Source organism: Aphidius gifuensis, linkage group LG3 (genome assembly GCF_014905175.1).
Source record: "Aphidius gifuensis isolate YNYX2018 linkage group LG3, ASM1490517v1, whole genome shotgun sequence".
NCBI lineage: Eukaryota > Metazoa > Arthropoda > Insecta > Hymenoptera > Braconidae > Aphidius > Aphidius gifuensis.
The window spans coordinates 24,638,236-24,659,140 of record NC_057790.1 but is presented as its reverse complement, the minus strand read 5'-3'; the positions used below and the strand labels follow the sequence as shown (position 1 = coordinate 24,659,140).

The 20,905-nt window shown below is 27.7% G+C and overlaps 6 protein-coding genes and 1 long non-coding RNA gene across 11 annotated transcripts; 4 read left to right on the top strand and 3 right to left on the bottom strand.

Annotated features, from left to right (window-relative positions):
* The first annotated feature begins 728 nt into the window (after positions 1–728).
* On the top strand, positions 729–2,728 carry LOC122853152 (phosphorylated adapter RNA export protein). The gene is made up of 4 exons (XM_044153441.1): positions 729–872; positions 1,031–1,628; positions 1,688–1,966; positions 2,030–2,728. Exons 1-4 carry the CDS (start codon positions 822–824, stop codon positions 2,296–2,298), a joined length of 1,197 nt encoding a protein of 398 aa, XP_044009376.1. The 5' UTR covers positions 729–821; the 3' UTR covers positions 2,299–2,728.
* A 1,031-nt stretch (positions 2,729–3,759) lies between these two features.
* LOC122853150 lies at positions 3,760–4,450 on the bottom strand. Its single transcript, XR_006373892.1, has 3 exons — positions 4,365–4,450; positions 3,977–4,266; positions 3,760–3,877 (listed from the first exon to the last, which is right to left on the bottom strand). It is a non-coding gene; the product is annotated as an uncharacterized LOC122853150 (long non-coding RNA).
* A 119-nt stretch (positions 4,451–4,569) lies between these two features.
* LOC122853149 (zinc finger CCCH domain-containing protein 18-like) lies at positions 4,570–10,147 on the top strand. Of its 5 annotated transcripts, none has more exons than XM_044153438.1 (6): positions 4,570–4,911; positions 5,938–6,025; positions 6,385–8,373; positions 8,470–9,086; positions 9,175–9,549; positions 9,634–10,147. In XM_044153438.1, exons 3-6 carry the CDS (start codon positions 6,451–6,453, stop codon positions 10,061–10,063), a joined length of 3,345 nt encoding a protein of 1,114 aa, XP_044009373.1. In that variant the 5' UTR covers positions 4,570–4,911; positions 5,938–6,025; positions 6,385–6,450; the 3' UTR covers positions 10,064–10,147. The 5 variants fall into 5 exon arrangements, with proteins under 5 accessions (XP_044009373.1, XP_044009375.1, XP_044009371.1 ...); XM_044153440.1 differs by having other exon boundaries at positions 5,402–6,025; positions 9,637–10,147; XM_044153436.1 differs by having other exon boundaries at positions 5,402–6,025.
* A 240-nt stretch (positions 10,148–10,387) lies between these two features.
* Positions 10,388–12,744, top strand: LOC122853147 (glucose-fructose oxidoreductase domain-containing protein 1). The gene is made up of 2 exons (XM_044153434.1): positions 10,388–11,195; positions 11,267–12,744. Exons 1-2 carry the CDS (start codon positions 10,712–10,714, stop codon positions 11,938–11,940), a joined length of 1,158 nt encoding a protein of 385 aa, XP_044009369.1. The 5' UTR covers positions 10,388–10,711; the 3' UTR covers positions 11,941–12,744.
* A 226-nt stretch (positions 12,745–12,970) lies between these two features.
* LOC122853148 lies at positions 12,971–14,407 on the bottom strand. The gene is made up of 2 exons (XM_044153435.1): positions 14,091–14,407; positions 12,971–14,012 (listed from the first exon to the last, which is right to left on the bottom strand). The coding sequence occupies exon 2, from the start codon at positions 14,003–14,005 to the stop codon at positions 12,971–12,973; it is 1,035 nt and encodes a 344-aa protein (XP_044009370.1). The 5' UTR covers positions 14,006–14,012; positions 14,091–14,407.
* Positions 14,408–14,599: 192 nt separating this feature from the next.
* On the top strand, positions 14,600–16,978 carry LOC122853146 (isocitrate dehydrogenase [NADP] cytoplasmic). The gene is made up of 2 exons (XM_044153433.1): positions 14,600–15,419; positions 15,502–16,978. Exons 1-2 carry the CDS (start codon positions 15,216–15,218, stop codon positions 16,711–16,713), a joined length of 1,416 nt encoding a protein of 471 aa, XP_044009368.1. The 5' UTR covers positions 14,600–15,215; the 3' UTR covers positions 16,714–16,978.
* LOC122853144 (DNA-directed RNA polymerase II subunit RPB2) lies at positions 16,833–20,820 on the bottom strand. The gene is made up of 2 exons (XM_044153429.1): positions 20,632–20,820; positions 16,833–20,511 (listed from the first exon to the last, which is right to left on the bottom strand). The coding sequence occupies exons 1-2, from the start codon at positions 20,648–20,650 to the stop codon at positions 17,003–17,005; spliced, it is 3,528 nt and encodes a 1,175-aa protein (XP_044009364.1). The 5' UTR covers positions 20,651–20,820; the 3' UTR covers positions 16,833–17,002.
* Between the last annotated feature and the right edge of the window lie 85 nt (positions 20,821–20,905).

The window sequence follows — 20,905 nt, the reverse complement described above, 5'->3', positions numbered from 1 at the left end:
GAAAATTAATTAATTTTGATTATTTTAAATTACAAACTTTAATTGCGTATTTTAATTTTAAAGTCATTTGATTATCATGTTTAGGTGTAGGAAAATATTAAGTACGAATTGAATTTAAGATGAGAAAAAATTGGATACAGCCAAAGCTGATGACTTGATTATTGCATGATAAAATAAAATATATAAATTCGAAATAACTGAGTTTTCTACTCGTTTGTCAAAATAATAAATCTATTATTTTTTTAACCTTCTATTGTTTTATCTTATTTTCAAGATCAGCGTTAGAAAAAATTAATTTTAACTGAAATTAATTGTCTTGTCTTCAACTATATGATAAAACCTGAAATTAATGAATTACTTTTAAAAAAATAATAAAGAATAAAATAGTTATAAACAAACAAATCCATATACTCTTAGCTTGATGTTGATTATTTTACTCTTAATATCATCGAAAGTTATAAAAACGAGACAATTGTTGTAACAATCAAAAACAGTTGATGATAAATATTATTATTATAATAGAAAAAAAATAATCAATTGATTTTTTTATAAATTATTGCCGATTTTTTAACAATTTTTAAGTCGACCTTGTTTTTCAGAGCTAGCGGAAATTTAAATATTGCCTCCACTTGTAAGTTGGCAATTCTGAAAATAGGGAAGTTCCATAATCACTTGAACTTGATGAAAAAAAAATGCCCCGTTATTTACTCAATTAAAAAAACATTTCATTCTGTTTGTTAAAAATAAAAAAATTACTTTTTAAAATTATAATAAAACAATTAAAAATAGCTGGGAGTAAAAAGTGTTAAATTAATATTAAAATGGAAACAGAACCAGTGGAATTAGAAGACGGTGAAGTCATTGATAACGAGGTTTGATAATTGATAATTTATACTTTGACAATTCAACAAATAATAACCTTCAAATGTATACTTGATAGATAAATTAAATAACAAACTTAATTGATTAATTAATTAGTATTTTTATTGATAAATATGTTAGCTAATTTTTTTTTTATCTTGTTTAATAGCCAACTGATGCATTTGGAACTTATAATGTTTTACAAAGGCCACATACAGTTATGACATGTGATAAACAAGTCAAAACAGTATACAGTGATGATTCAGATGATACACCAGAATCAGAAAGTGACACTGATTCTGATACACCTTCTAAAATAGTTAAAAGACCAAAAATAAAAGCAAGAAGACGAAAAACTCAAACAAATAATAAATCAGATAAATATAAAATATGGTGTACACAAGTACAAGAAGAATCATTAACTGAAGATTTAGTTTCATGTGGTGTTACTAAAAAAAAACATCAAGATAGAAATGTTGAAAATTATGATTTACCACGTAATTTTACATCAAATGTATATAATTCTAAAAATAATAGTTCAGATGATGATAGAGATAGTGATGTTAGAACAACAAATAAAAGAACAAATGCAGATAGAAAAAATGTTAAATTACGACTTGGTAAAAGACATAGCTCAATGGATATTGATACACAAAAAGGAACTGGAAGAACAATATCAGAATTATCAACGACAATTGAATCATCAGATATTGATGTTGCCAATGACATTGCTGAAAAATTAAATGAAAATAAAGATTCATTAATCAGTAAGTTTATTTATTTTTCTACTTGTTAATGTATTTGCTAATTATTCGTTTGTTTTTAGAAAGGGTGGTAGATATTATTGGAGCTGAAAAAGCAATTGAATTTTATAAAAAAACAAAAGAAATTGAGGAAGATGGTGGTATGATGATAATGAATGGTTCAAGAAGAAGAACACCAGGAGGTGTTTATTTATATCTTGTTAAAAATGATGATCATGTACCACAAGAAAAAATAAGAGAAATTTTTTGTGCTGATAGAAAAGAAACGACAGAAAAAAGAAAAGCAGAAGCAACAAATAAACGTCAAAAAGCAATAAATAGAATGAAAAGTCTTGTTGAAAGTAAGTTTATAAATATAAAATTAATATCAATGTCAATTAATTGATATTTATTTATTATTTTAGATGGTTCTGAAAAAGATTTACCAGCACTATTAACAAGAGCTGAAGTATCAACACAACAAATTGCTGAAGAAGCTCGACTGAGACGAGACGAGGGTATTGGTAGAAATCCAATTGACTCTGATATAACAGTATCAAATCCTCCACCAAGTCCTGTAACTGATGATCCAGATGCTCACAATGAGCATGCAATTATGCCACATCAAGTTGTTGATTACAGTGAGGACTTTCTTGATTTAGGTGCTGATATTGACAGCATGGAAATGTTTTAAAAACATATTTATAGTTTTTTTTTTTTCAAACGTTTCTAAAACAATTTATATGTATATCAATTTACATACACAAAAATAAGACACTAAGTCTTTTTATAAATTCTTAACGAAAAAAGAAAAAAAAAAAACAAAAAACATTTTATCAATGAAATTTTATTTATGATGAGTTACACATTACACGCACATACTGATGGATAATTGTTAAATAGTTGTAATGTTTATCAGGTGTACGTATCATTCAAGACCAACTCTTGACTCATCAATTATCTTTTTTTTTTTTTTAATCTTATTAAATGTAAATAAAACTTACTTAATCTTTCTTATTATATATTAATATTTAAATAGAAAAAGTTTGGTAATTATTTTTATAATCAATGTTTTTTTTTTTTAATGAGTTCACAACCATGGTGATCAACCAATATTTGAGAATTTTTTAGATACATGAATAAATTATCATCAATTTCAAAACAAACAAAATATCTAAAGTTCAATTGTTTATACAATGAATAAATTATCATCAATCAAAATAAATAATCTAAGTAAATTCATCTGAATCAAAATACAATAATCAGAATATTACTATTATAATATAATTAGATATAAGTATTATATAATATCGATATTATTATATCTTTATGTTATTATAAATGTAGCAAGCTAATGTTGTAACTAATATGTATATCTTGTAACTGATATTCAGATTCTGATGATAGTTCATACAATGTACAATCAGATTAGTCATATTTAGAATTCGATAGATATCTATCATTATCAATATATCAATATATCAATATTATCAATATAAAGTTCATTGTTTCAAAATGAATATGCAATTATTTAAGTATATATAAAGAACGAATATTTATTTGTAATAGAATATAAGTTTAAATTTATGAAGATTCTTGTTAGTGATATCTGATGATAATATGACAGACTCAGTTCAGTCAATGTTCTCGCAACGTTTCTCAATAAAGTAATTAAAATAATAGGCGTATGGCGAGGATCAAAACTTTCAAATATAATTTTCAGTACTTGTAATTTGGATAGATGTGCAAATGTATCACTTTTGATATAATAGATTATATGATTTAATTTCAATCGAAGTTTTACGAGGTTTCGGCAAGATTTACTAATAATCGGTAGTATGTTACAATGACCATAGACTGTTAAGTCTAATTCTGTTACATGACTACCGCAATTACCAAGCAGCGATTTCAAGAAACGGAATAAAGGCTCTTGCCCTGATAAGGATTCATCCTTTGTTGGATATTTTTTCATATAACTTGGACGCATCTCATAATTCCATTGAGTTAATTCAAGTTTTTTGACATCAATCCAAGAATAAGCAAGAATTTGTTTCCATTTTTTGCATACTAAAAAATAAATTAATGGTCATTACTAAATAATTTTTTAAATCAAATAATTGATATGTTGTAATAAATATTGGCATACCCCATGCAACTTTTGGCCTTTCAAATGGTGACAAATACATGAATATTTCAGCCCAGCAATCATCATTAACACGGCCAAGAATCTTATTGTCGGCGTATGCATCTACATATTGATGCTGATAGTCTTCCTAAAAAAAATAATCAACATTGATGTAATTATCAATATTTATTTCAATTACATACAAGCATGTAGTGCCTGTATTTTTTTTTTTTTTTTTTAGACTTACTTTATTTTCTTTGACAGAGGATTTTTTCGACTCTAATTTACGTAATTTTTTACACTGACTCATATTTGATCAAATTAAAATGTGCTATTCACCATATAATTAAGTTTTAATTTAATATTTTTATTGTTTACTTTTTTTTTTATTTACTCTTTATGTATACAATGCATCCACGTGCGACAACTCGACCAAATTCGACAAGCCCAATTGACATCCCCACCTTTCTTTCTCAATATCAAATTTCAATCAAATTTATTTTATACGCATGACACTGCGCTTAGTGCAGTAAAATTCTACAAAAAAATATTTTTGATAAAAATAAACTTTAAAGCAATTACCAATTTAATTTTTATAATTTTAATTAAATCTATATTCTATAATGATTAATAACCCATTAAACAATGAAAAAAATAATCAGTCATCTCTTTTTCTAAAAACAGGAATTGAAAAACAGAAAATTCTCAATTCTTGTAATCGCGCATGAAAAAAAAATATCACAATGGACGACAGCAATTGGGAAATAAAAACCTGGTGGATAATTTCAGTACTTCAATTGTACATAACATAATAACCATAATAATAATCGTCTACATAATTCAGTTTATTTAATTCTCCGAGCTCCGACTCCATTATCTTTACCAAGCGTCATCGTCAAGATAGAATTTTTTTTTTTTTTTACATGTATTATCATTATTCAGCCTGTTCTCTGGCTTGTACCAATAATCATCAAAACTCAGCAACCATTTTTTAATATTCTTTGAAATATCAAATTTAATAATTGTATTTCAATTGTAAATATAATTATCAAGACAAAAGGCTATTATGGAAAACAAAGGTTAGAACGGTATATAAAACAACAACGCCGGTATTTTGTGTGTCTGCAAATTAATTTTGTCACTTGGATATTTGGACGTCATCAACAGCCTACCAGGATCAAGGTGAGACTTTAAACAATTATACATTTTTTATATTCTAACCCCTTATTATCAATAATAATAACTATTATTATTGTTATTATCTTTATTGTAATTGTTATTATTTTCATAAAACTAATGGGCGTATTCTTTATGGAATTGAAAATTAATCATCATTTACAATAATCATTTTTCATCATCATCATCATCCATGTGTTGATTACAGTGATGCTATTGTTTTTATTTTGTTTATCTAAAAACAATTATTTATTTATAATATATTTTATTATTCAACAAATTATGACAATCGAAACTTGTTGTTTCTTTTTTTTTTTTTTTTTCAACAAGTGTCCTGAAATCAATACTGCCTATTTTTTTTAAATTGTCATCGAAAATTCTTTTAAATCATTTTTATATATTACTCAACTATCATATGTCATTATTAATTTTTAGTCTTTTTTTTAAATTTGTTTATACTTTATCACGTCCAACGTCCAATAAATAATTTTTTCAGGTTAAAAGTTTATTTGCTCTAGTGCAGTACGTTATGTAAATACAAAAGAAAAAAAAGTAACAAAAGGTGATAAGTCTACCTTTTCTCTGTGTTGTGCTCAAAAAAAAAAATAATAATTGTTTTATTTATTTGTTTATTTATTCGATTATTAAAGATACATAAACATTAAATAAAGTATCAAAAGAAAAAAAAAGTTTAAATGAAAAGTTTACATCACAAAAGTTATCCTGGGGTACAACAGGACATTAAAAAGTTTGTCATCTTGTATTCCCTCTATGTGAAAAAAAATAATATTGAAAAAAATTATTTAAAGTATCAAATAGTTAAAAGTATTCCACCTTGAGTATCAAGTTTCAAAGTTAAATGTTTATTAAATAAATAAAATATCAATCATGAAAAATAAAAAGAAAAAAAAAAATATATTATTATGATTAGTACAAAAAAAAGTATGGTTATCATTAGTATATGAAAAAAATATAAAATATGTAGTAAAAGTAATTCAAGTTGATTGGTAATGTGTCCGTTCGTTTCTATAGAAATTTTAAAAAATAAATAAATAAATATCCCAAGTGTGTGGATATCGCGCGTCGCGTCCTCAAGATGTACTGCACGAGCACATCACAGGTAAGCCAACTCATCGATGATTAAAAATTTCAAAAAATTTATAAAAAAAAAACGACGTTAAAGTGTACGATGCGATCACTTGTAGGTATATGATCGCAAAATTTATATTTTTATTCTAAATAAATCAAGTTAATTAAGTATTATTTTAATTCCAAAAAAAAAAATAACATTTTTTCATTATAAAATTAATTTTATCAACGTGAAAATGACAATTTTTGTTATTTGTCTTTTGCTTTGTTTATTTTAGTTTAAATTTATATTTTATTTTTGTTAAAACTTGATATTTTAAAGATAAATTCGAGTCGATTTATTTAAACAATCATCAAGTATATATTAAATTAATTTTATCTCATTCACAGGTGGTGATTAATCTTACAGTGAAGACTCTGTAAATATTTATTGTTAAATTAAAATAATATCAAATAATGTCAGACTCTGGATCTGATAGTTCTTCAGATGATGGTTATAATAATCGTCGTCGAAGAACAATTAAACAAGATGAACAATCACCATTATATCATGAATCTCGTACAACAACAAAAAAAACATCAGCATCAACAAGAAAATCATCAGAATCAAGTTCAGATACATCAACACCACGTGTTAAATCACCATGTTCAATAGCATCAAATAATGAAAGACAACAGCCAAGATCACCACCATTATCACCAAGTCCAACAAGATCACAAGAAATAATTTCTTCACCACCACGTATACCAAGAACACCAGTATCACCAATGTCACCAGTATCACCACGTTCAATAGCATCACCAAGATCAATTGATTCTTGTCATTCATCTAAAAAATCACAAAGTGGCTCACCAAAATCATATAGATCTGGTAATTCAGTTGATTCACCACGTTCAAATAGAAGTTCATCACCAAGTTCACCAAATCGTGATACACAAAATTTTAAATCAGGACCAAGTTCACCAAAATTACCATGTGATACAATAGCATCACCAAAGTCATTTTCATCTGGTAGAAGATCACCACAAACACCAAAATCTGATAAAAATTTTGAATCACATAGTTCACCAAAATCACCATTATCAGGACGTAGTTCAGTTAAATCAAATTTATCTGATCGTAGTTCACACAAATCATTTAAAACAAACAAAAAAATAACAAATGATAATAATGATTCTGATGATGATGATGATAATAATAAACAAAAAAAGTTATCAGATTTAGATGGTGAACAAATATCAGACGGTGAACAAATATCTGATGGTGATATTGATGATGAACCATCATCAACAAAAAATACAACAACAAAATCATCAGCACCAATGACACATGGTGAAGATTTATCAGATGTTTCAGATCTTGATAGTTTAGATGATGTTGATAATTCTGTAACAAATGAAAGTCCACGTGATTCAGTTGAACGTGATAAACCATCATCACAAATACCCATTGATGAAGATAAAAAAATTGAAAATAATGATGATAATAAAGCTGTACCAATGAGTATAAATGAAGATAATGAACAATTAGATTTTGAAGCTGAAGAACAATGGAAAGATGAACGTGAGGATATTGATACAGATGTTACACAACCACCAATATCAATTGAAACAAATGATACAAATAATAAAGAAATACTTATTAAAGAAAATCATGATGATGATGATGATGATGGAGAGGATGATGATAAAGATGATGGTGATAAAGATGCATCATCTAAAAATAATAAAGAAAATGATAATAATAAATTAGAAACAAAAGAAGTTGATATTGAATTAAATGATAAAAATAATGATAAAGATAAAAATAAAAATGACAATAATAAAGATGGTAAAGATGATAAGAAAAACGATAATGATGATGATGATGATGGTGAAGTTAATGACAATGAAGAGGGTGAAAAAGTTGAATCAGAACTTGAAGAAGGAGAATTAAGTGATGGTGATGATGCAAGACCAGAAGAAACAGAACCAAGACCAGTATGTCGTTTTTATAGTCGTGGACAATGTACATGGGGTATTAGTTGTAGATTTTTACATCCAGGTGTTACTGATAAAGGTAATTATACAATGTTTGATATGGTTAGACCAATGGCATATCCACCACATGCAGCACCAACACCACATGAATTTCGTGCACATGTTGAAAGACCAAGTTTAATTCGTCCATTAACTGGTTATCCACCACATCCACATCCTTCAGTTAAAAGTGAAGATTTACCATCAGAATCAGCATGGGAACGTGGTTTAAGACATGCTAAAGAAATGATGAGAAAAGCTAATAAACGTAAAGAAAATGATATGGATTTTGAAGAAAAAAAAATGAATTTAAGTCTTGGACAAGATGAATTAGAACGTGAGGCTGGATATTATGTCAAGGTTTGATATATTTTTCATTATTTATTTTTTCCCCGTGAATTAATAAATAAAAAAAAATATTAATTATATATTTTTATATATTTATTTTTTTTACAGCCAGCAAGTCCAGAAATGCCAAATGATCGTTGGCCACCAGTACCAAAAGAAATGTCACGTAGATATCCACCACCTTTACGTGAAACACCAGATCGTTATGATGATCCTGATGCTTATTATTCATCATCAGGTCCATTACCACCACCATTACCACCACCATCATCATCTGAATATTATAGACGTGTACAATATAAAAATGATTCACGTTCAGGTCCACAAGATTATCGTGAACATCCTGATTATCATGGTATTCCACCATCACGTGGTGGTGTTGGACATTCAGTATCACCACCACCACCTTATGCACTTGAAAGAGAACAACGTGAACGTGATCGTGAACAACGTTTTTATGAAAAATATGAAAAAAAACAAAAACGACCAACAAGAGAAGTTATTGTTGAAAGAATACCACAACCAAAAGTATGGAGAGAAGATGAACCACAACCACCAATGGAAAGAGGAAGAGGTGATGAATGGGCTGATCCATGGATGAGAAGAAAATCACCAACTTCTGTTAGACGAGCAGCAGCAGCAGCGGCAGCAACAACAACAACAACATCATCAAGAAGATCAAGAAGACAATCTTATTCATCTGGTTCGTCATATTCAAGCACAAGGTAATTTATTTATCTATTTATTTATTTAGAAAAAAAAAAAAAAGAAAAGAAATTTTTAGTTTATTTTTAATACTATAATTTTTTATAGCTCCAGCAGGAGTTCAAGTCACTCTAGCTACAGTTCTTATGACTCCATATCCAGGTCCCGTTCCCCATCTCCCTCAACTCGTAATCGTGGTCATGCTAAAAGCAGCAAACATCCTCCTCCATCACCACCTCCAGTCAATTCATCATCATCATCACAAGCTCGTAATGCAATGTTGATGAATCCACCAGCACCAACACAACGTGGTGGTGGTAGTAGTAGTTCAAAAGTAACATCACCAACAACAGCTGCACTTCATAGACGTGCTGGTCTAAATCCACCAGCACCAAGTCCACTTGTATCACAGCGTCATCATGAAAAAGGAAGAGATAAAACTGCTCAAATTTCAAAAAATGTTAAAAGAAGTTCACGATCAAGGTACAGAGTTTTATTAATTTGTATTATTATATTTATTTATATTTATTTATATTTATTTATATATTGTTTTTTATTATTCAATAGTAGTTCAGGATCTGAAAGTAGTGGTAGTAGCAGTGATTCAAGTGAATCAAGTTACTCATCAAGTTCATCAGTTGATGTACGACGTAAAAAAATTCCATCACCACCATCGCCTACAATTAATCGTAAAGAATTAACAAAACATATTGATCCAAAAAATTTAAATACTGCAAAACAACATCAAAAAATTCCTCAAAAATCAACAAATCCAGCAACTGTTAAAAAATCAGAACGTTCAGGAACAATTGCTGGTAAAAAACGTCCATTTGAACCATCACCAACATCTGAAAGTAAAGCTAGTATTGCTGCACTTGCTGCTAAAGCTGCTAAAAAAGCAAGCTCAAGAAGAGAAGAATTATTAAAACAGCTTAAAGCTGTTGAAGATGCCATTGCTCGTAAACGATCAAAACCAGAAACAGTGGGAAAAAATTGAATTTCATGAATTAATTTAATAATAATAAAAAAAAAAACAACAAATAATTGATTAAGATTAACTAATAAATATTATTGACAAATACATCAATCATTTTGTATTTATTTATTCAGTTAGAATTAAATGTAGCTTTAACATTTAATTAGCCTTATCAAAATGAAGCTGTATTTTTTTTCGAAAGCTTAATTTTATCAAAAAAACATAAGTCCAATTTGTTATTATTCATTATTGTTATAAAAATAATAACAGCTTTATTTGTTTATTTTTATTTTTCTGTCGCCATTTCGAAATAATCAAAATTGTCGTTGAAAACTCACCTTTACAGTTTACCTCATCATCATTGATCATCATCGTGATTCGTGACAGCCAGGAAAATCAACACAAAAATGTTTGACAGTTGTTGCATGCAAAACATGACCGATTGTATACTTGATTATTAAAAAATAAACACATCAATTATTTACGGTTTTTTGTTTTTGTTTTTGTTGGTGTTTCAACATAACCATATAATGATATTTTTAATGCTACTGAAAAATGCATCTGGTGATTCATTAAGACTGTTTGCCTACTTGTCAAGGAGCTAGTCTTTTAAACCTCACAATAACAAATAAATAATAATATTGATACTTTTAATTTAAAAAAAAAAAAATGTTGCCTGGTATTGGATTATTTGGTACCAACAGTGTTGTCAAAGTAATTGTACCATTTCTACGTGAAAAAGGTTTTAAAATTGAAGCAATTTGGGGTAGAACACTTGCTGAAGCTGCTGAAATTTCAAAAGAATTTGATATACCATTTTATACATCAAGAATTGATGATGTGTTACTACGTAAAGATGTTGATCTTATATTTATAATATGTTCACCAAGTTTACATGCACAAATTGCTGTTAAAGCATTGGGAATTGGTAAACATGTTGTATGTGATAAACCAGCTGGTTTAAGTCAAAGTGAAGCATTAAAAATGGTTAGAGCTGCACAGTATTATCCATCATTGATTAGTATTGTTAATCACAGTTTAAGATTTCTTCCTGCATTTGTTAGAATGAAAAGTGCCATTGAAGATGGTTATTTAGGTGGACCAGTTACAATTGTTGATATAAGAGTTCAAATGGGAAGTCTACTTCGTAATGGTAAATTTAATTAATTATTTATTAATTAAACAATGATGATTGAGCCTATATTAATTGTTATTATATTTCAGGATATGACTGGTTGTGTGATGATACAATGGGTGGAGGTATTTTAGCACTTGTTGGTAGTCATGTTATTGATTTAGTATTTCATTTGATAAATCAAAAAGCATTACGTGTACATGCTGTTGTTAAAACATTTACACAAACAACTAAAAATATTAATGGTATACGTCGTGTAACATCACCAGATTTTTGTACATTTCAAATGGAATTAACAAATGGTACATTTGTAACAGCAACATTGAGCAATCATTTACGTGGTAAATTAACACAAGAAGTTATTGTTTGTGGTACAAATGGTCATCTTGTTGTACGTGGTGGTGATTTACATGGTTGTAAAAATAATCAAGAAGAAGTATTATATCGTGATATGGAAAATATTAATGAAACATATAATGGTATATCTGATTCAATACCAAGACCATATGTTAAAGGTTTAAAAAAAATGATTGGTGCATTGAGAGAAGCATTTCAACCAGTTGAAGATAAAAGAGGATGGATTAAAGAACCAGTATCACGTGCAGCTACGTTTGATGATGGTTTATATATACAAGCTGTTATTGATGCACTTAAACAAAGTAATAAACGTAGAGAATGGACTAAAGTTACAATACTTACTGAAGAACCAGATCCAAATCCAATATTAAGTGCTGCTGTACGTGCAACAGCAATATCAATTTAAGACTTTAATTATTATTATTGTGACCGCTCTTGGTTGTGGAAGAATTTCATTTTCAGTATTAATAAGAATTAACATAATTGAAAAAAAAAAAACAGATAAATATGGGAAAAAATGGTTGTAAACAATTGATATTAGTCAAATCAATTTATCAATGAACAAAAAAATTTAAAAGTATATTTTAATTATTTAGATAAAAAATACTTTTTATATATTTCACTGACACAACTGATTTTTCATTACAATTATTATATTAATTTTTTTTTTTTCTATTTATTATAAATATATTATTAAGAGTTTAATACCATACATATAAATTTTTTTAACAAAAACAAATTTCAAATTATTTTTATAATTAACTGTTTTTTAGTTAGTTTTATTATGGTACTGAGTTGAATATATATTTAAAAATGATATAATTCATAGAGTTATTGTTATTAAAATTAATTATATTTTTTTTTTTAATTGATTGATTTTATCAATCTTCAATGGCAACTTGTACACTTGAAAATAATTAAATTGTTTACACATTGTTAAACACATTAAAACAATATTAAATATAAAAAAAAAAATTGTTTATTTAAAAATAACTTGTGGTTAATTATAATTTGTTTAAATAATCAAATTTTTCAGATAGAATTAAATAATAAATTGAATAATTAATTTATTACTAATCAACAGTTTTTTGTCAACAAATAGTTTAATTATTTTGTTTATTTTGTTGATTAATTGTATAAAAATTGAACCATTTTATTATTATTATAAATAATATTCAAACAAATTTTAATTCAAGAGTTGTATGAAGATAAACAATTTTTTTTTTTTAATAACTAATTTTCTGATAATAAATTAATAACAATTGTTGTTTGTAATAATTAATTTTATTTAGCTGTCTGTGGAATGTCTGACTGAATGTTTATCAAATTTTAAATTGATGAAGATCAAGTGTAAATATACCAGCTGCTATTTGATTAATAAAAAATGTTTTTTATAATTTATAATAATTTGTTACAAAAAATGAAGAAAATATTAATTAACATTGTAATTGTTTGTATTGATTTGATGGCCAGTTTATTGTTGACACTATTTGCTTGACATTTTTATACTCTTCATTTGGTGAAGAATTATTTTTTATTTTTTTATTGCTAGATGATGTTGATGTTTTTGTATCAATTGAATCTTGCAAAGGATCATCAGCTTGTTCATGAAATGGCATTGAATCATCATCATCATCATCATCCCAATTATATGATGTATTGTTGAGTGAATTTTTTGATGATTTTCTTCTTTTAGATTGTCTTTTTTCATCGGGTGACAATATATGACTTTGTAAATGTCTCATGTAATTTGAAATAATCCATCCTCTCATTTGTTTTGCCATTGTTATAACAGATGAGCATAAAATACATTTTAATTTTGCATTATAAGTAAATGAATCAGTATTATCATCACCAGTAATTTCTTTAACTGTCACTTGAATGTCAAGTTCATCAGTTGTAATTGTTGCAAAACCTTGACACAATTCATTATCACAATTTTTTTGAGCTAAATTATGAAGTGAATTTTGTATCATTTGTTCTAATTTTGTTTCTTCCATTTTAATATCTGTTTCAGATAATTTAATTTTTAATTGATTTTTATTTTCTGGTTTTTTAACTGGTGGTGGTGGATTCCAATAATCAAGATCTAATTTATCATTTACCAATGCAACTAGTCTAATTAATAATGCTTTATCACCCATTAAAAAACGAAATTTCGTTGGATTTTTATGATAAATACCAAAGTAATTTTGAAGATTACAATCATCTTCAATTAAATCTAGCATATCTTCTTTGACAAAAGTTTCTAATTCACTTAACATTTCCAAATTTAAACTACAAAATGAAAGATAATTATCAAAACTATTTAAACGCAATATGTTTTTAATATAAACTGGTATTTCAACACCAGACAGTGCTTCTAATTTAGGCCAAAATTTATTAGAATTTGATTCTGATTTTACTACAGATGATGATGAACTCTCACCAAGTCTTTCGCTTTCTTCATTATCCTTCATTTTTGAACTCATAGTTTATCTGTAAAATATAAATCAAGTAACCTAAATTCATTTGTAAATAAACAAAAAATGAAAACAATAACAACAACAAACTCACTATGTCAAACTCAAGAGCTGTCAAAATATCTTTTTTATTTGTTGAATCTGCTGAGCTCTGATCTATCCGAGGCTAATTAATTTGTATCAATATTTAAAATTTGGAAAAATTATTCCAGTCGTCAATTTTTATTTTTCTTAAAATATATAAAGTCTATTTATTAATACTTTGGAGTCATGTCTTTTACGTCAATTTAAATGTCAATCGAAATGTCAATTTAAATTTGACATTTCGATACGTAATTTGTATTAAGATTTAAGGTGCATGTTACATTTTACACATACGCTTTTGTTGAAATAAAATTAAGGTACTTAATCTCGGTAATATAGAAATTAAAAAAATTGTCGGTTAATTATCTTTGATGTAAAAAAACAAAAAAACATTCCCACACGATTTTTTATTTCCTGATTACAAATTTTAAATAAATAAAACAATTTGTTATTTTGATAAAATTGTTTTACGAAATGTTATATTTTTTATCATTGTCATCATGATGATTGGAGCAAATCAGAGCAAATGTATACATGTTGATAATATGCTTGCAAAAAAAAATAAAATCTTGATTACTCTTGATTAAATTCTCTCTGATAAACAACATACATAATTGTATGAACCCACACACCCAGTTTAAGTTCCAAAGTACAATTTTAATAATAATAAAATAAAAACTTATAGTCTGATGTATTTTTCTCTTGTGGTTACGAACAAGTTATTTACAAGTATACCTGTTTCGAAAATGAATTGACCTCGTAACTGTAGATTCAGACTTTAACCTGGCTGACCTCAAAACATAAACAATTTTTTTTTCTTCCATCAATTTATATGAAAAAAAAAAAATCAATAATAGAGAGTGTATAATCATTAAAAAACTTTATCAGCAAATTTATTTATTATCAGTGTATTGGAGAGAATAAGAAAAAAAATAATTAATAATCTGTCAATATATAAATAAATAGAGCAGTGGAGGGAGCCACTGCTGATAACAAAAAAGTGCTAGACAAGGAGAAGAGGTGCAGGTTGTACTTGTGAACATCATCAAAACAAGCAAGACAGACAATTGCTCAACTCTTTTTTTTTTATTTTGCATAAAATATACACCGGCAAAGTAGGTTGTCATTGGTTGTCATGTCCCACCTACAACATTGTCTTGTCAAGGCCAACAACATCAACTTCATTAAGTCATCATTAACTAGACATTTTTCCACAAATAATATCAGAATTTTATTCAAATCATCATCAATACTTGCACATTCAACAAACAGTCATTTAACAAGACAGACATTTGCAAGGAACTTTGCTCTTTCATCAATTACAATGGCTAAAATAAAGGTAAAAAAATAAATAACTTGTTTTTACTATAACAACGTATGATAAATAATTTAAATATTTGATTTAATTTGATTTAATTTAGGCAGGACCAGTTGTTGATATTTTGGGTGATGAAATGACCCGAATAATTTGGGATTCAATAAAAGAAAAATTAATTTTACCCCATTTGGACATTGAACTTCATACATATGATTTAGGAATGGAACATCGTGATGCAACATCTGATCAAGTAACAGTTGATTGTGCTGAAGCAATTAAAAAATATAATGTTGGTATTAAATGTGCAACAATAACACCAGATGAAAAAAGAGTTGAAGAATTTAAATTGAAACAAATGTGGAAAAGTCCAAATGGTACAATTCGTAATATACTTGGTGGTACTGTATTTCGTGAAGCAATTATTTGTAAAAATATACCAAGATTAGTAAGTGGTTGGAATCAGCCAATAATTATTGGACGTCATGCATATGGTGATCAATATAAAGCAACTGATTTTATTGTACCTGGTCCAGGTAAATTGGAAATATCATGGAGTGGTAATGATGGTAATAAAATTAAACATACTGTATTTGAATATAAAGGACCAGGTGTTGCACAAGCACAATTTAATATTGATGAAAGTATTCAAGATTTTGCTCACAGCTCATTTAAATATGCATTGAATAGAAAATATCCATTATATTTATCAACTAAAAATACAATTCTAAAAAAATATGATGGTAGATTTAAGGATATATTTCAAGAAATTTATGATAAACAATATAAAGCAAAATATGATGAAGCTGGTATTTGGTATGAGCATCGTCTTATTGATGATATGGTTGCATATGCTATGAAATCAGATGGTGGTTTTGTATGGGCATGTAAAAATTATGATGGTGATGTACAATCAGATTCAGTTGCACAAGGTTTTGGATCACTTGGTCTTATGACATCAGTACTATTATGTCCAGATGGTAAAACTGTTGAAGCTGAAGCTGCTCATGGTACTGTTACACGTCATTATCGTCAATATCAACAAGGAAAAGAAACATCAACAAATCCAATTGCATCAATATTTGCATGGACACGTGGTTTATTACATCGTGCTAAACTTGATAATAATGATAAACTTAAAAATTTTGCTGAAACTTTAGAAAAAGTTTGTATTGATACTATTGAAGCTGGTTCAATGACTAAAGATTTGGCAATTTGTATCAAAGGAATGAACAATGTCAAGAGAAGTGATTATCTTGAAACATTTGAATTTATGAATAAACTTGGTGATAATTTAAATAAAGCACTTGGTAAATAAATAATAATAATAATGAAAAAAAGAAATTTCGATTTTTTTCGAATAATCTACTTATAAGAAATATACCTATAAATTATTATTGATATATTCTTTTCTTTTGGCATTTATAATAATATGTAAAACATTTAATATTTCTTTCTAAATAAAAATTTTTTTTCGTACTTTAATTTGTAGTTTTAATATTTATTATTAAAAAAAAATTTATTGAAAGTCATTGGATGTAATAAAATTTTATACATGTATAATGTATATTGTATAATTAAAATGATTATTAATTTTTTTTTAAAATTTATGATACAGTCATGAGTCTTGGTGCAATATTCATAGCCATGAGTTCTTGGAATAATAGCTTAGCAGCATATGGTAATTTAACTTGTGATATTTGTGTCTTATTTTTACATCCTTTACATTCAAATGTATTATTACGTAAATTAGCAATAGCAATAAGACCACAAAAATTACAAACATGTATACGATATGGATCAGATACATCAAATAATCTTTCTCTTAAAAATTGTGCAGCACCATGTGATATTTGACAATCACGTTCCATTTCACCAAAACGTAAACCACCATCTCTAGCACGACCTTCCATTGGTTGTCTAACAAGTATTTGTACTGGTCCACGAGCTCTACTATGAATTTTATCATCAACCATATGTTTTAAACGTTGATAATATGTTGGTCCTAAAAATACTTGTGCATTTATTTTTCTTCCAGTATGTCCATTAAACATAACTTCATTTCCTCTCAATTGATAGCCATATTCTTGTAATAAAGTTGATATTTTTTGTACATTAACAGCATCATTAAATGGTGTTGCATCACCAATTTCACCTTTATTTGCACATACTTTACCCTGTATACATTCAATTAAATGACCAATTGTCATACGTGATGGAATAGCATGAGGATTAATAATAATATCTGGTGTTAAACCTTCACATGTAAATGGCATATCTTCTTGTCTATATTGTATACCACATGTACCTTTTTGTCCATGACGTGATGCAAATTTATCACCAATTTGTGGTATTCTAACACTTCTAACACGTATTTTACAAAATTTATAACCCTCACTATTTAATGTCAACATAACTTGATCAATAATACCAGATTCACTATTACGTAAAAATGTTGATGCATCACGTTTTATATAACGTTTTGTTGTTGAATCAAGTTCATCATCTGTTTCTGGTAACATAATTGTTTTACCAATAACAACATCATCACCAGATACACGTAAACCAGGTGCAATAATACCATCATTATCTAATTTATCATACATTGCATTACGCATACCTTGACATGTTTGTCTTGTTGGTACTTCAAATTGTTCTTCTTGATCACCATTTACTTTTGATTCAGCATCTTTATATGAACGATAAAATACTGAACGAAAGAAACCACGTTCAACAGCACTTGCATTCAATATGACACTGTCTTCTTGATTATAACCAGTATAACATAAAATAGCAACAATACTATTAATACCAGCTGGTAACTCACGAAATCTTAAATATTCCATTGAACGTGTTGTAACAAGTGGTTTTTGTGGATAATATAATGAATGTGCAAGTGTGTCCATACGTGTATGTACATTTGTTGCATACATACCCATAGCTTGTTTACCCATAGCACTTTGATATGTATTTCTTGGACTTTGATTATGATCTGGAAATGGTATAATTGATGCACATACACCTAATATCATTGCTGGATGTATTTCACAATGTGTATATGTTGTACAATATGCATCTTTTTTATAACCAAGATCTTCTGGATTCATTGCAATCATTGCTGTTTCTTCTTCCATTGTATCAATATATTCAACAACACCACTACCAACTAATTCTTGCCATCCATCATTATTATAATTACGTTCTTTTAACAAATCAATATGACGTTTTTTTAGTAATAATTGTTGATTTTCAACAATTAATAATGGTCTACTAATTCTACCAGCATCTGTGTATATACGTATTTCACGATCACGTATATCACGTATCATTGATACTTCAGATACAATAATGTCCATTTGACGACGTAGTTTACGTAATGTTGCCATTAATTGATCTGGATCACGATGTATACCAACCCAACAGCCATTAACAAATATTTTTGTTGAATCAGCAATTGCACTTGGTGCTATTTCTTCAAGATTTTCCATAGACCATTCTTCTAAAAATTCAAGTATAGGCGATGGCTGTGAACCAACACTAATATATGCCATTAATGCTAAATTTTTAACTAAACCAACAGCAGCACCTTCTGGTGTTTCAGCTGGACATAACATTCCCCATAATGTATTATGTAGCTGACGTGGTTTAGCTAGCTTACCATCACGTCCAATTGGTGAATTAACACGACGTAAATGTGATAATGTTGATGCAAATGTTAAACGATTCAATACTTGTGATACACCAGCACGTGCTTGATGAGCTTTTTTTTGATCACCCCAATTACCAGTTGCCAATGAATAACGTAAACCATCAGTTATTATTTTAGTATTTATTGCTATTTCAAGCTTAAAATCTTTTCCACGATCAATAAATTTTTGTGCATACATACGTACTTGTTTTGTTAAATTACGAAATAAACCACGAAATAAAAATGCTAATAATGGTCCAGCTAAATCAAGACGTTTATTACCATAATGATCACGATCATCAAGTTCACGTCTACCAAGTGCTGCTGATAATACACGATGTACCATATAGCCAAGAAAATATGCTTTTTTAGTTTCACAAAAATCACTTATTCCAACATGTGGTAACATTTCTTTTTGTAATATTTCACGTGCATATTTAATACGTTTTTCTTTGGTAACACCTGGTTTAGCACCACGTGTACCAATAAAATTTAATGCAACATTTTGTTCTTGTACAACAAATGCTTCATCCAATGATGGTTTTATCATTTCCATCATTTCTGAATCATCAAAATCATATATTATATGTTCAAGTATATCACGATCAGCAACAAAACCAAGTGCACGAAATACAATCATTATTGGAATTTCTTGTTTAATATATGGAAGAATAGCAACAATACGTTGTCCAATTGCTGATTTTTTAACACTTGCACCAGTTTTAGCCATCATATTTATCCATAATGTTGATGTTGGACGTGAACTGTGCTCAAGACAAGAACGTATTTCAGCTTTAAATGCAAATTTACCATCTTTCATACCAAATACATAAACAGTATTTGTTGCCATTTTTTCTTGTGCAATTAATACTTTTTCTGATCCATTTATTATAAAATAACCACCAGGATCTAATGGACATTCATTCAACTCAGTTAAATCACGATCAATTAAACCATGAAGTAAACAATATTTTGATCTTAACATTATTGGAATTTTACCAATAAATGTTTTTTGATGTTGTGTTTCATTTGGTTCTTCTTCATTTTTTTTAACTGTTTTAACAATATCAACATAAAGAGGTGCTGAATATGTTAAATTTCGTAGTCTAGCTTCATTTGGCATCATTGGTGATGGTGCACCATCTTTTTCCCAATGTGTAGGTTTTGATAAATAAATTTGTTCAAATTTAACAATGTGCCTTACTGGATTTTCAATTTCACCAGATTTATGTTGTGCTTCAGCTTGTAAGTCAATTTGTGGTGAATCTTCAACAATACGTTGAACAGACATTTCAATAAATTCATCAAAACTATCAAGTTGTTGACGTACAAGACCTTTTTCATCAAAATATGCATTTATAACAATCCAACATGCTTCTTGCCATAATTTTGCAGAAATTTCACCTTCTTCATCATCATCATATTCACCTAAAAATTTTTAACAAGTTGTTTACAACAATGTATACTCATAAATCATAATATCATGGAGGATGCCATCATGTTATTGTTAGATGTGCTTTTTTGGAGTTGTTTTTCATTTTTACTTACGTTCCTCAGTGTCATACATGATTAATTAAATACAATTGTCTTTTAATCCCAATATAATATTGTATTTTGGAGTTAAAATTTATTTATTAAAACAACATTTGTTGAGCTTACACTTGTCAATTGTCAAGCCCAACAACCAACAATTATTATTATAAATACGCACCGGTATTTATCACTTTTACCAGTATTTACGTATGTCGCTGATGTCAGTTTAATTTGTTATTTGATTGGTTCAATAAAATTAACTGACTCTAGTTTTTTTTAGTTCACTTTT